General features: G+C 40.4%; 2 protein-coding genes across 3 annotated transcripts; one reads left to right on the forward strand and one right to left on the reverse strand.

Moving 5' to 3' along the window:
* The first annotated feature begins 6,696 nt into the window (after window positions 1–6,696).
* On the forward strand, window positions 6,697–10,560 carry LOC126587304 (deSI-like protein At4g17486). Of its 2 annotated transcripts, XM_050252341.1 has the most exons (5): window positions 6,697–6,921; window positions 8,501–8,754; window positions 9,309–9,367; window positions 9,446–9,596; window positions 9,945–10,560. In XM_050252341.1, exons 2-5 carry the CDS (start codon window positions 8,544–8,546, stop codon window positions 10,187–10,189), a joined length of 666 nt encoding a protein of 221 aa, XP_050108298.1. In that variant the 5' UTR covers window positions 6,697–6,921; window positions 8,501–8,543; the 3' UTR covers window positions 10,190–10,560. The 2 variants fall into 2 exon arrangements, with proteins under 2 accessions (XP_050108298.1, XP_050108297.1); XM_050252340.1 differs by having other exon boundaries at window positions 9,309–9,596.
* A 480-nt stretch (window positions 10,561–11,040) lies between these two features.
* LOC126587302 (probable NAD(P)H dehydrogenase (quinone) FQR1-like 1) lies at window positions 11,041–13,318 on the reverse strand. The gene is made up of 2 exons (XM_050252339.1): window positions 12,518–13,318; window positions 11,041–11,540 (listed from the first exon to the last, which is right to left on the reverse strand). The coding sequence occupies exons 1-2, from the start codon at window positions 13,087–13,089 to the stop codon at window positions 11,282–11,284; spliced, it is 831 nt and encodes a 276-aa protein (XP_050108296.1). The 5' UTR covers window positions 13,090–13,318; the 3' UTR covers window positions 11,041–11,281.
* Window positions 13,319–13,630: the final 312 nt, after the last annotated feature.

Genomic DNA, 13,630 nt, shown 5'->3' on the forward strand with positions numbered 1-13,630 from the left:
AATCTTGTTGGGAGTGTTTTCTCGAAAGTGAGTAAAGGTTGGGCATGTTTGCTAGTCTACCTTGCCACGAAGCACAGAGGTTGACACACAAGGACTTTCCAATTATCCAGCAGTGGTACTGTTCCTTTACCCTTGTGGGTAATAATATGGTAGCTAGACCTTCAACATTTATGTGTCTAAACTTTGTTAGTGCTGTTTCTTTGCTATTCTTTTACCTTTCTTGGTCAGAGCGATGTAGTGGGAGCTGCAAGCTTCACGTGCTCAACTTTGGCAGAGAACTTTGGCAAAGTTATCTGTGGTACCCATGAGCTATTGTTGCGTGTGGGAAGTGGGTGATTGAACAGTAAGATTCATGTGCTTTCTACTTCACCAGAAGTCTTCGACAGAATGCCCATAATTTCTGCAAAGCTGAGTGTGCGTGTGACAGGTGCTGACAAGGCTAGAAAAGTAGGTGCCTCTTCGATTTCTGAGATCGGCCCTCGTGGTCTCTGAGCAGCCCAGCTTTTGAGAAAGCGAGCGCCTCTTCGATTGATTCGGAGAACGATGCCTCATCGATTTTTGAGAAAGCAATCATGCTGGGGGTCTGGCTCTCGAAGATTCGGGGAGCAGTGTCTCTTCGATTTTTGAGAAAGTAATCACGTTGGGAGTCTGGCTCTCGAGATTCGAAGGGCGGTGCCTCTTCGATTTTGGAGCAAGCAATCTTGTTGGGAGTGTTTTCTCGAATGTGAGTAAAGGTTGGGCATGTTTGCTAGTCTACCTTGCCACGAAGCACAAAGGTTGACACACAGAGACTTTCCAATTATCCAGCAATGGTACTGTTCCTTTACCCTCTCTTCGATTTTTAAGAAAGTAGTCATGTTGGGAGTCTGGCTCTCGAGATTCGGAGGACGGTGCCTCTTCGATTTTGGAGCAAGCAATCTTATTGGGAGTGTTTTCTCGAATGTGAGTAAAGGTTGGGCATGTTTGCTAGTCTACCTTGCCACGAAGCACAGAGGTTGACACAAAGGGACTTTCCAATTATCCAGCAGTGGTACTGTTCCTTTACCCTTGTGGGTAATAATATGGTAGCTAGACCTTCAAAATTTATGGGTCTAAACTTTGTTAGTGCTGTTTCTTTGCTATTCTTTTACCCTTCTTGGTCAGAGCGATGTAGTGGGAGCTGCAAGCTTCACGTGCTCAACTTTGGCAGAGAACTTTGGCAAAGTTATCTGTGGTACCCATGAGCTATTGTTGCGTGTGGGAAGTGGGTGATTGAACAGTAAGATTCATGTGTTTTCTACTTCCCCAGAAGTCTTCGACAGAATGCCCATAATTTCTGCAAAGCTGAGTGTGCGTGTGACGGGTGCTGACAAGGCTGGAAAAGTAGGTGCCTCTTCGATTTCTGAGATCGGCCCTCGTGGTCTCTAGGGAGCCCAGCTTTTGAGAAAGCGAGCGCCTCTTCGATTTCTGAGATCGGCCTTCGTGGTCTTTGAGCAGCCCAACTTTTGAGAAAGCAAATGCCTCTTCGATTTCTGAGATCAACCCTCGTGATCTCTAAGCAGCCCAGCTTTTGAGAAAGCAAACGCCTCTTCGATTTCTGAGCAGGCGCCTCTTCGATGTCTGAAGCTCCGTCGAGTGCAAATTTTTATAGAGGCTGACATTAAGTTCCAAAGCACACTTGAATCTCCACCAGTAGAAGCTTCATTCTTGCACTTCTAAGATCTTGATTTGTCCGACCTCTTCTCTCTTCAACACCTTTGAAAATGTCTGGCCCCTCCGACCGTCGTTTTGACTTGAACCTTGTTGAAGAGGCAGCCCCGCCTTCTCCAGACAACATATGGCGCCCATCCTTCGTCTCCCCTACTGGTCCTCTTACCGTTGGGGATTCCGTGATAAAGAATGATATGACCGCTGCGGTGGTGGCCAGGAACCTTCTCACTCCCAAAGATAACAGACTACTTTCCAAACGGTCTGATGAGTTAGCTGTTAAGGATTCGCTGGCTCTCAGTGTTCAGTGTGCAGGTTCTGTGTCTAATATGGCCCAACGCCTATTTGCTCGAACCCGCCAAGTTGAATCCCTGGCGGCTGAAGTGATGAGTCTCAAACAGGAGATTAGAGGGCTCAAGCATGAGAATAAACAGTTGCACCGGCTCGCACATGACTATGCTACAAACATGAAGAGGAAGCTTGACCAGATGAAGGAAACTGATGGTCAGGTTTTACTTGATCATCAGAGATTTGTGGGTTTGTTCCAAAGGCATTTATTGCCTTCGTCTTCTGGGGCTGTACCGCGTAATGAAGCTCCGAATGATCAACCTCTGATGCCTCCTCCTTCTAGGGTTTTGTCCAGTACTGAGGCTCCAAATGATCCCCCTCCGGTGCCTTCTCTTTCTGGGGCTCTACCGACTGCTGAGACTTCTCCTAAGCAACCTTTGTGAAGGCTCCGTCTTGTGTGTTTATTTTGACTCATGTATATGTACATATTTGTAGCTGATCGGGGATATCAATAAATAAGCTTTCCTTCATTTCAACGTATTGTGTTAAATACACCAAAGCCTTCTTCGCTAAGTTCTTTGAATTTTCTTTTGTTGAAGCTTGTATGTTGAAGCTTTCTGAGTGGAGCATGTAGGTTGGGGTAGTGTTCCCTTAATTTCCCGAGTGAGGAAAACTTCTCGGTTGGAGACTTGGAAAATCCAAGTCACTGAGTGGGATCGGCTATATGAATCTTAGAACGCCATTGTGCTCGATCCTGTGTCATGTCCTTCGTTAGATCCAAGTACTCTAAGTCATTTCTTAGAGTCTCTTCCAAAGTTTTCCTAGGTCTTCCTCTACCCCTTCGGCCCTGAACCTCTGTCCCATAGTCGCATCTTCTAATCGGAGCGTCAGTAGGCCTTCTTTGCACATGTCCAAACCACCGTAACCGATTTTCTCTCATCTTTCCTTCAATTTCGGCTACTCCTACTTTACCCCGGATATCCTCATTCCTAATCTTATCCTTTCTCGTGTGCCCACACATCCAACGAAGCATCCTCATCTCCGCTACACCCATTTTGTGTACGTGTTGATGTTTCACCGCCCAACATTCTGTGCCATACAGCATCGCCGGCCTTATTGCCGTCCTATAAAATTTTCCCTTGAGCTTCAATGGCATACGGCGGTCACACAACACGCCGGATGCACTCTTCCACTTCATCCATCCAGCTTGTATTCTATGGTTGAGATCTCCATCTAATTCTCCATTCTTTTGCAAGATAGATCCTAGGTAACGAAAACGGTCGCTTTTTGGTATTTCTTGATCTCCGATCCTCACCCCTAACTCGTTTTGGCCTCCATTTGCACTGAACTTGCACTCCATATATTCTGTCTTTGATCGGCTTAGGCGAAGACCTTTAGATTCCAACACTTCTCTCCAAAGGTTAAGCTTTGCATTTACCCCTTCCTGAGTTTCATCTATCAACACTATATCGTCTGCGAAAAGCATACACCAAGGAATATCATCTTGAATATGTCCTGTTAACTCATCCATTACCAACGCAAAAAGGTAAGGACTTAAGGATGAGCCTTGATGTAATCCTACAGTTATGGGAAAGCTTTCGGTTTGTCCTTCATGAGTTCTTACGGCAGTCTTTGCTCCTTCATACATATCCTTTATAGCTTGGATATATGCTACTCGTACTCCTTTCTTCTCTAAAATCCTCCAAAGAATGTCTCTTGGGACCCTATCATACGCTTTTTCCAAATCTATAAAGACCATGTGTAAATCCTTTTTCCCATCTCTATATCTTTCCATCAATCTTCGTAAGAGATAGATTGCCTCCATGGTTGAGCGCCCTGGCATGAACCCGAATTGGTTGTCCGAAACCCGTGTCTCTTGCCTCAATCTATGCTCAATGACTCTCTCCCAGAGCTTCATTGTATGACTCATTAGCTTAATACCCCTATAGTTCATGCAATTTTGTACGTCGCCCTTGTTCTTGTAGATAGGCACCAAAGTGCTCGTTCGCCACTCATTTGGCATCTTCTTCGTTTTCAAAATCCTATTGAAAAGGTCAGTGAGCCATGTTATACCTGTCTCTCCCAAAAGTTTCCACACTTCGATTGGTATATTGTCTGGGCCTATTGCTTTTTTATGCTTCATCTTCTTCAAAGCTACAACCACTTCTTCCTTCCGGATTCGACGATAAAAAGAGTAGTTTCTACACTCTTCTGAGTTACTCAACTCCCCTAAAGAATCACTCATTTCATGTCCTTCATTGAAAAGGTTATGAAAATAACCTCTCCATCTGTCTTTAACCGCGTTCTCTGTAGCAAGAACCTTTCCATCCTCATCCTTGATGCACCTCACTTGGTTTAGGTCCCTTGTCTTCTTTTCCCTTGCTCTAGATAGTTTATAGATATCCAACTCTCCTTCTTTGGTATCTAGTCGTTTATACATATCGTCGTAAGCCGCTAACTTAGCTTCTCTGACAGCTTTTTTCGCCTCTTGCTTCGCTTTTCTATACTTTTCACCATTTTCATCGGTCCTCTCCTTGTATAAGGCTTTACAACATTCCTTCTTAGCCTTCACCTTTGTTTGTACCTCCTCATTCCACCACCAAGATTCCTTTTGGTGTGGGGCAAAGCCCTTGGACTCTCCTAATACCTCTTTTGCTACTTTTCGGATACAACTAGCCATGGAATCCCACATTTGGCTAGCTTCCCCCTCTCTATCCCACACACATTGGGTGATTACCTTCTCTTTGAAAATGACTTGTTTTTCTTCTTTTAGATTCCACCATCTAGTCCTTGGGCACTTCCAAGTCTTGTTCTTTTGTCTTACTCTTTTGATATGTACATCCATCACCAACAAGCGATGTTGATTAGCCACGCTCTCTCCTGGTATAACTTTGCAATCCTTACAAGTTATACGATCCCCTTTCCTCATTAGAAGAAAATCTATTTGTGTTTTTGACGACCCACTCTTGTAGGTGATCACATGTTCTTCTCTCTTCTTAAAGAAGGTGTTGGCTAAGAAGAGATCATATGCCATTGCAAAATCCAAGATAGCTTCCCCATCCTCGTTTCTCTCCCCAAAACCATGGCCACCATGAAAACCTCCATAGTTGCCTGTCTCCCTGCCCACGTGTCCATTTAAATCTCCTCCTATAAATAACTTCTCCGTCTGAGCAATTCCTTGCACCAAGTCTCCAAGATCTTCCCAAAATTTCTCCTTCGAACTCGTATCCAACCCTACTTGAGGTGCGTACGCACTAATCACATTGATAAGTTCTTGTCCTATTACAATCTTGATTGCCATGATTCTATCTCCTACCCTCTTGACATCTACAACATCTTGTACCAAGGTCTTGTCCACGATGATGCCAACACCGTTTCTCGTTCTATTTGTGCCCGAATACCAAAGTTTAAACCCTGAGTTTTCTAGATCCTTTGCCTTACTACCAACCCACTTAGTTTCTTGTAGGCACATAATATTTATCCTTCTCCTCACCATAACTTCCACTACTTCCATAGATTTTCCCGTTAAGGTTCCTATATTCCACGTTCCTAAACGCATTTTGCTCTCTTGAACTCTACCCTTCTGTCCTAGCTTCTTCACCCTCCCCCGTCTAATAGGATCAAAGTACTTCTTTTGTGTGTCCCGGGTAAAGTTGATAGGAGCATATGCTCCCAAACAACTTTGAGTGGAGTCGTTCGAAAAGAAGTTTCTATGGCCCCCTTGCTCATTTAACACTGCATCCGGGTGCCGATGGAGATACAGCGACCCTTGCTCACTTATCACTGTGCTCAGGCCACACAGCGCGCCACTTACGGGTGACGCCCTAGCTTTAGCGCGATTTTGTTCTGGATTCATTTTCATAAGGATTCGACGTGATCATGGAGTGCCGGCTGTCGACTACCTGACGCCCTCCCCCTCTATTACATCGTAATACTAAATGACAATTTAAAATATATATATTTATATTTTAATAATAATTTCAACCTGTTTTTATTATTCCAAACAAGATATAGAACAAGAAAAACAAAAGTGAAACTTTTTTTTTATCCGGTCAAGAACTTCAATATTTGAAATTTTGATTATTTCAAACCAGGACATCCAAAAAGAGAAAAACAGCACATGATTGACCATTACTCAGAGAGGAGGACCCAAGGGTTTGCTAAAATTGAAGCACATATTACTCGGTCAGTCAAAAGTGTCCCAAAGTGAAAGACAAGTTTCTTTCACAAATTTCACCTTTATCCACCATTTAACATTTTCTTGTTATTTTATTCAATTTTTAGAGAAACTAGTGAGCAGTCCGAAGAACAGTTCATCGATTAGATATTACATATAGTGGTTTAAAGAATCTTTGCAACCTTTAAATTTTGTTTTAAATTCGTTTTATTTTTTTACTAAACGATATTATCCATATTAAGAGATGTAAGAGTGGGATAAACTTCACAATGCAATAATGTGATTAAAATTTACTTTGGAGATAATATAACTTAAACCTCTCACTTAACAGCGAAGATGAATACAACTAGACTATAGTACTAAGTGGTAAAATTCGTACTACTTAATGCTAACTAAATGTCAAACACTTAATATTACGATATAGTGGTATTCCTTTTCGTCAAACATAAATCTAGCCCATTGTAAAATCAAGTTCACTACCTCCTTTTTAGTGTAATATTATCTTTTGTTAAACAAAAAAAAAGTTGCCACTGCAGCGGGATTCTATTTTATCAGTCATTCTGTAGTCCGCCAGCTTTCATTTTCTGATTTCTGTCAGGAACAGGACAGAAAGAAGAAGAAAAATAATGTGTGGGTTTCTTCCACACACTGCCCTCTCTTCTCTTCTCTGCTTTGAATTTTGAAAAAAAAAAACAAAAATGGTTGCTTGGCGTCTTGGTGACGGATGCATTGGCTCCTCCAGTCGGTGACGAGTGTCACTCTTCCGAGAGGTTAGTGGGTTTCTCTGGGTTTTCGTTTTTCTCTACCGGGTTTCGATTATTTTCTCAAGTTTTTGCGTTTCTTGATTTGTTTTTGGCATTTCAACTTGCGTTTTTATTTGTCGTCGTATTTTTTTATGAAGTTTATTAGGTACATTTTTTATTTTCCATCTGTAAATGTTTAATTCCCGAGTTTCCTCATGAATCTGATCTGCTTTGTTTGGAGATTTCTCTGGTTAGAATTTCAGTAGATTTATCTTCAGAATTCTTACTAAAATTTTCAGACTTTTGAAGAAAAAAGAAGGAACTAAAAATTTGTAAAACGGTTTACGTTTGGCACCATTTTGTTAATGGGTTCTTTCTTACATCTGGAAATTTAAATGTTTATTTGATATTAAGTGCATAACCAATGTCTCTGGGAGAGAATTAAAACAAAAGAATCAAAGATGTGGACTGACAGTGAGAGTTGAGTGAATCTTTCAAGTTTCAACAAACTTCTTTGTCTTTCATTTATATGGAAAGCTTAGAAATTTGGCTTTTTTGTTGGGTTGATAGTGAATTGCAGCATTTAGGATTTTTACATTTCACCTTCGAGGGCCAAACTCCATAGTGTAAAAGATTAAACCCGACATCTGTGAAGCACTGTAAGCAGGGTGTATGATAAATTGATGGCTTAATGAACACTAGCATGATTCAAGTCGATGCTTTTATGGGAATTCAACGATGAGGATTAATGGAAATCAAAATGGGTTAATATATTGAGGCCGATATGATGACCGGTGGATGAGTGGTAATCGAACTGGGTTAGTGAGGGATGGCATTATTCACTTCAGATACTCTTAGAGCAATAAACAAAAGTTGAACAAATTTATATTCTTGATAGTCATAATCCTGATGAAACTTCCCCAGAAATAATCTTGAGAAGCTTCACAGTTGCTAGTCTGTAAGGTTTTACAGACAAGACGTTTTCTGGATGGGAAAATTTGCTTTTGACAATATTGCGATCTGATCGCACTTCAGATCCACCAGTACTCCCTTCAAGTTTCAACGGGGATCTCCATCCAGCCACATGAAAGTTCTTGATGCCTGTGCAACTTGGGATGTATACACTTAACGTTTCTCACTGCCAGTAACCCTTCTACTTAAAACTGCTGAAATACCTAAAGCTGAGATATGGGACTTATTAGGTTTGTTTGTCATGGTGTCCTGAAATTCACTACTTGGTTATATAATAGCAGCGATTTTATAATTGATAAGATTGAACTACGGCAAGATATATCCATTTGCATTTTTGCATTAATGAAAGTTGACATAAATGAAACCAGTATCACCACAGTTTTGTGCAAACAAGCTATCTTAAAGCTGAGCTGGGTTAGGTAGTCGAAGTTTCTTGTCTCAAGTTTCATAAACTTTGTCAAGGCATACAGAATTTGTAGACATTATAACAGAACTAGATAAGTATGAGTGCCAATTTGATCTTTTAGGGTATTATGGATACAAAGAGAAACGATAATTAGATATGTCATCTGATATTATTTTTGAAGCCAATATTCGTATCTTGTCGTAAATTAATTTCTATTCATTTTTGCAGGTCTGGACAACGCATTTATTGATTCCTGGTTTCACCCTTCAGCATGAAATCAGGACCAAAGGATGGCTGGCACTCTATTATGCCTCTTTGTTTGAGAGGCAAAGCAGCCTCACGTTTTTGCATGTTTCCAAAAGTGAAGGCTGAAGACTACATTCAAGGGAGCGCACCTGTCTATCTGAATGTATATGACTTGACACCAGCAAATGGCTATGTCTATTGGGCAGGCCTTGGCATCTTTCACTCCGGGGTAGAAGGTTAGCATACCTTAATCAATCTATGTTGGTGGTTTCTTTGAAAAGAGTAGTCCCACCATAGTCCCCCGAAATTTTGTGGTTACGTTTGATTCTTGATTGTAAGATCAATTGCTGATTAATCAACTTAAACTGTTGTCTAACTTTTACCTTGATATTGCTCGTATGAAGCCGGTTAAACCTTAATGACAAACTCAACCCACGCAGATTCAGCTGGATAAGACTTTTCCTAAACTTTATTGTGCAATATGCATGTTCACCATTATAGCCACTTCAACGACCAACGTTTTGTGTAAGAGTAAAACTCTCTAAATTAGTTTGGTCTCGCAGCGTCATTCCTCTTAGTAAGTATTTACCTTACGTCCTCCTGTTCCTTCCACTAGGCTGAATAGCTATTCTCCCTGGTCAGACATATTTGAAGGAAATTACATTTACTTGGAGGCTTGGATATAAAATTTCCAAACAATATCTCCATTGAAATAATTTATGTTGCATCCTGAGTATTAGGTTTCTCAAGATGGTGCAAATGTTTATTGATCATGTTTTCATGCCTACAGTTCATGGGGTGGAATATGCCTTTGGAGCCCATGAGTACTCATCAAGCGGTGTCTTTGAGGTTGAACCTCGACAATGCCCTGGCTTCAAGTTTAGAAGGTCAATTTTCATTGGCATGACATGCTTGGATCCTTTCCAGGTTAGAGAGTTCATGGAGCGTCAATCTGCCATCTACATTGGTGACTCATACCACTTGATTGTCAAGAACTGCAACCATTTCTGTGAAGATATATGTTATAAGCTGACTGGGAAGCGAATACCCAAATGGGTCAATCGACTCGCAAGAATAGGTATATGATACATGTCTTTCTGAACCCCTGTTTCTTCTCAAGCTATTGATGAGGACCACACACATTAATTTCATGTAGATTTACCTTCCACGCTTGCAACTCTTTAGAGCACTAGCCTTTCATGATTACTCAACTATGCCACGAGGCTCACCTTACTATAGTGAAGAAAATATCTATATGATTTCCTGTCAACGAACACATTAAGTGATGCAAAACGTGCCTCCTTTTCTAGAAATGTTCAGTTGCAAGCTTTAAGAGTATTTTAGTTTTGGAATAATACTTTTTTCTTCATTTTCTTAAGTATTATGGTCAATTCGTTCTGAAATCATATAATCTGCTTCCTTTTAGGTTCTCTGTGCAACTGTATACTCCCAGACGCCCTAAAGACGACCACTATTCCTCATGACCCCAATTTCGAAGGATGCGAAAGTGAAAAAAAGAGACTAAGAAGTGCCTTCACTTGCTTGTCATCAATGTCGATGCCACAGAGGGAAGTATCAATGTCGTCATTGTTTCTACATTCTCACTATAAAGGCTGCCTACCACCATGGGAATTTAAAAGGTCTAGAAATGGCTCATTGAAGGAAGGTTGATAAAAACTGAAATCCATCATCGTTTTCTACGCTGCCGATCAACCATCGGTCTGCAAATGCTGAGCCAGTGGGGGGATGTCACCTTCATCCTTGGCGAGTCCTAGGAGGGCGAATATGTTGTTGTTTTGAGATTGGAGTGTAAAATCACTGGGTGAATGCTCGTCTGTGCTAACTGGTGTTTGTGAAGTTTCCGTGTTGTATTTGTACGATTGTATTGTAAAATCTCTGATGTTAGAGTTATTGATATGCAGTCATATAATTGTAGGAGAGCCTCCATTTTTATCAAAGTATATTGAGCTTCATGTTCTTCTGAAACAGTAACATTTGTTTTAAACAAAATTGAAGAAGAAAAGAAGGCTTTTTAATCAAAATGGTCCCTGAGATTTGCATAATACATAACTTTGGTTTCTGAGATTTAAAATAAATAGAAGTGGTTCCTGAGATTGTCCGTCATTCATTATTTTGGTCATTTCGTTAAAAAACTCCGTTAAGTTGAGGGTATAACACATAACTTTGGTTCATGAGATTGTTCACCATTCATCATTTTGGTTCTTCCATTAAAAAGCTCATGGACCACTTAACGGAGTTTTTTAATAGAAGAACCAAAATAATGGATAGTGGACAATATTGCTCAGGCATCATTCTATTGATTTTAAATCTCAGGGACCAAAGTTATGTGTTATGAAAATCTCAGGACCATTTTAGCTAAAAAACCAGAAAAGAATTCTTGAATATGTCTGTCTAAAATTCATCAGAAAATTTAGTAGTATACTACATTCCAACTGATCGTTTAAAACAAATTATCGAAACATATATAATGTATTCATGTACGGTAAGAAATCTGGAAAATCTTTGTAAACAAGAACACGAACCACAATTTTATTGACGATCATAATGTTTCAATGAACCATCAACCATCAACCATCAACCATGAGAACTACTGATTATACAATTTTTGAAAGCACAAATCTCTCAGCTATCTAAACACTATCAACACCATTTACCAAAAATCGAATTTCTATTAACACCCGTATCAGAAGATCCCTTCACAAACAATGTATGCAAATGCACAAGAATGTCGGTTAATCAGAACTAGTCCAGTCCATGACCTGGCCGATGAAGAGAAGGCTGTGCAAATCTCTGCACTATTCCAGCCATGTATTTTCCATGATGCTCTGCAAGATCCAGCTCCGTTTCACTTGGTTTCCTGGTGCCATCACCAGAAAAGACACCAGCACCATATGGAGACCCTCCTCTAAGGGAGTCCATTTCGAACATTCCAGCACCGAATGTGTAACCGATAGGAACATAGACCATTCCATGGTGAGCTAACTGAGTTATTGCCGTCCAACTGCAGAAAATTCATATAGATTAACATGTTTACAGGTAAATGAGATTGATCATATAAAAATGTTAATTTAATTGACAAAGAGATGGACACAAACCAAGCACACATCTTAATTTAATTGACTAAATATTTATTAGTTGTACATTCACAAATTAAATAGGAAAGAAGAAATCTTTTACACCCAAGTTAGGAATTTGGAATGCATTATTTCTGTAGTAAAATTCCTTAGGTTATCAACTTTGACAAGCCAATGTATCAAGCTGGTTTTATGATCATATGCATCAATCTCAATATTGTTAAATAAGATATAATATATTAAAGTGTATGATCAAGAAGTTCATTAAAGTGTCACATATGGGGCTGATTAAGTCCAACAGTGACGAAATTTGCATAGTGTTCCTCGTTCTGGATGTAATTCTTGGACAATTCTGGACAATCTTCAACAGTTTTCACACCCCCACAGAGATGTTTCGGAAACAGGCTGAAAGTTGAAAATTCCTTCATTCCCGGTTTTCCCCCTATTGATAAACTGTATGAGAGACTTGACACACAACCCCATTCTCACTAATTTTAAGGTTTAAATAAGCAACTCAAAAGACCAACTACCCCACACTAAAATGCACACTTCATCATCTTCATGTGACATTTTTCATGAAATCTGAAAATTCTAGAGCCAGTATGGGTTTCCCACAAAGGTTTCTGCACTCCCAAACATATCGAATTTCTCTTCTCTGTTCTCTGAAATCGAGCCGGAACTACATTCTCTAAACTTGCAAAGCCACCGATCACTATTTCTACTACAAGCCATATGATCAAATGCCAATTCTGTTCCCACAATTTACACATAGCAACAAGAAACTAAGATGTTTTTCTTGAAACCAAAGGGTGTCTTACTCAAATCAACATACCAACAAAATTCACCAAAACTAATATGAAGAATGTAAAGCACAATTCTTGAAACCAAAGGGTGTCTTACTTACGCCGTGGTTTCTTGTCCTCCACCCTGAGTGCCAGTACTGACAAAGAAGCCAGCTGGCACACCAGCAAGCCTCTGCTCCCTCCACAACTGTCCCGTGGAGTCGAAAAACGCCTTCATCTGCGCAGCCATGGACCCATATCGGGTCGGAAACCCGAATAACAGCCCATCAGCCTCCGCCAACCTCTCAGGTAATATCACAGGAACCTCATCTGCGTTACCATCTTTCTTCTTGGGCACCTTCATCTGCTCCAAAACTTCCGGAGACAGCGTCTCCGGAACCCGGAACAGAAACCCTTCAACCCCATCAATGGAATCAACCCCTTTTTTAATCCTCCTGGCCAAAATCTCCACGTGCCCATACATTGAGTAAAACACTATGAAAACCTTCAGCTTCCTTTGTGCTTGCTGTTCTTGTGGTGGGACCCCAATATCAATTGGGTTTTGTTCTGGTGTGATTTGGGATAGGTTCTGGTCTGAAACAGGGCCATCGCTTTCTGGGTTCGGAAGATCTTGATCGGAAACGCCTTTGGGTGGCTTGTTCTTGCTTGGCACGCAGCCACCTCCTTTACCCATAAAATTTAGAAAATGGATAAGCAAGCTGTGATCACGGATTGTGAATTGTGGCTCAGTTAGTTAGTAGAGACAGACATATATTACCAAATGAAGCAAAAACGAGAAATGGAGAAGAATTGGATTTTGGAGTTGGCAGAAATGAGGTCGGAGTTTGGTTGACTTCAATCTCGAGCTGTCTGGACAGACTGGACTAAAGCTAGAGACTCTTATGCCCTTTGACTCCAAAACTTCGCTTGCATTTTGGTTAAGCATATTAATGAAAATAACTTCAAAATTTTAAATTTAGGTTAATTTTAGTTTATTACTCTGAAGTTTTTTAGTTTTTCAATATTTCATACATTAACTATTTTTCGTCATAGTCTAATACTTTAAGTCATAATTTTGGGACCATTTCATACATATGTTAAGTTCTCCGTCAAAACCTCTAGTAACGGGTGACATGACACTCATGTGAACAATGAATGTACACCACGTCTCAATGTGGGCCCATGTAGATACTAAAAAATTTTAAACCCCCAATTCCAAGGCTTCATATTTAGCG

Source organism: Malus sylvestris, chromosome 10, assembly GCF_916048215.2.
Source record: "Malus sylvestris chromosome 10, drMalSylv7.2, whole genome shotgun sequence".
Lineage (NCBI taxonomy): Eukaryota > Viridiplantae > Streptophyta > Magnoliopsida > Rosales > Rosaceae > Malus > Malus sylvestris.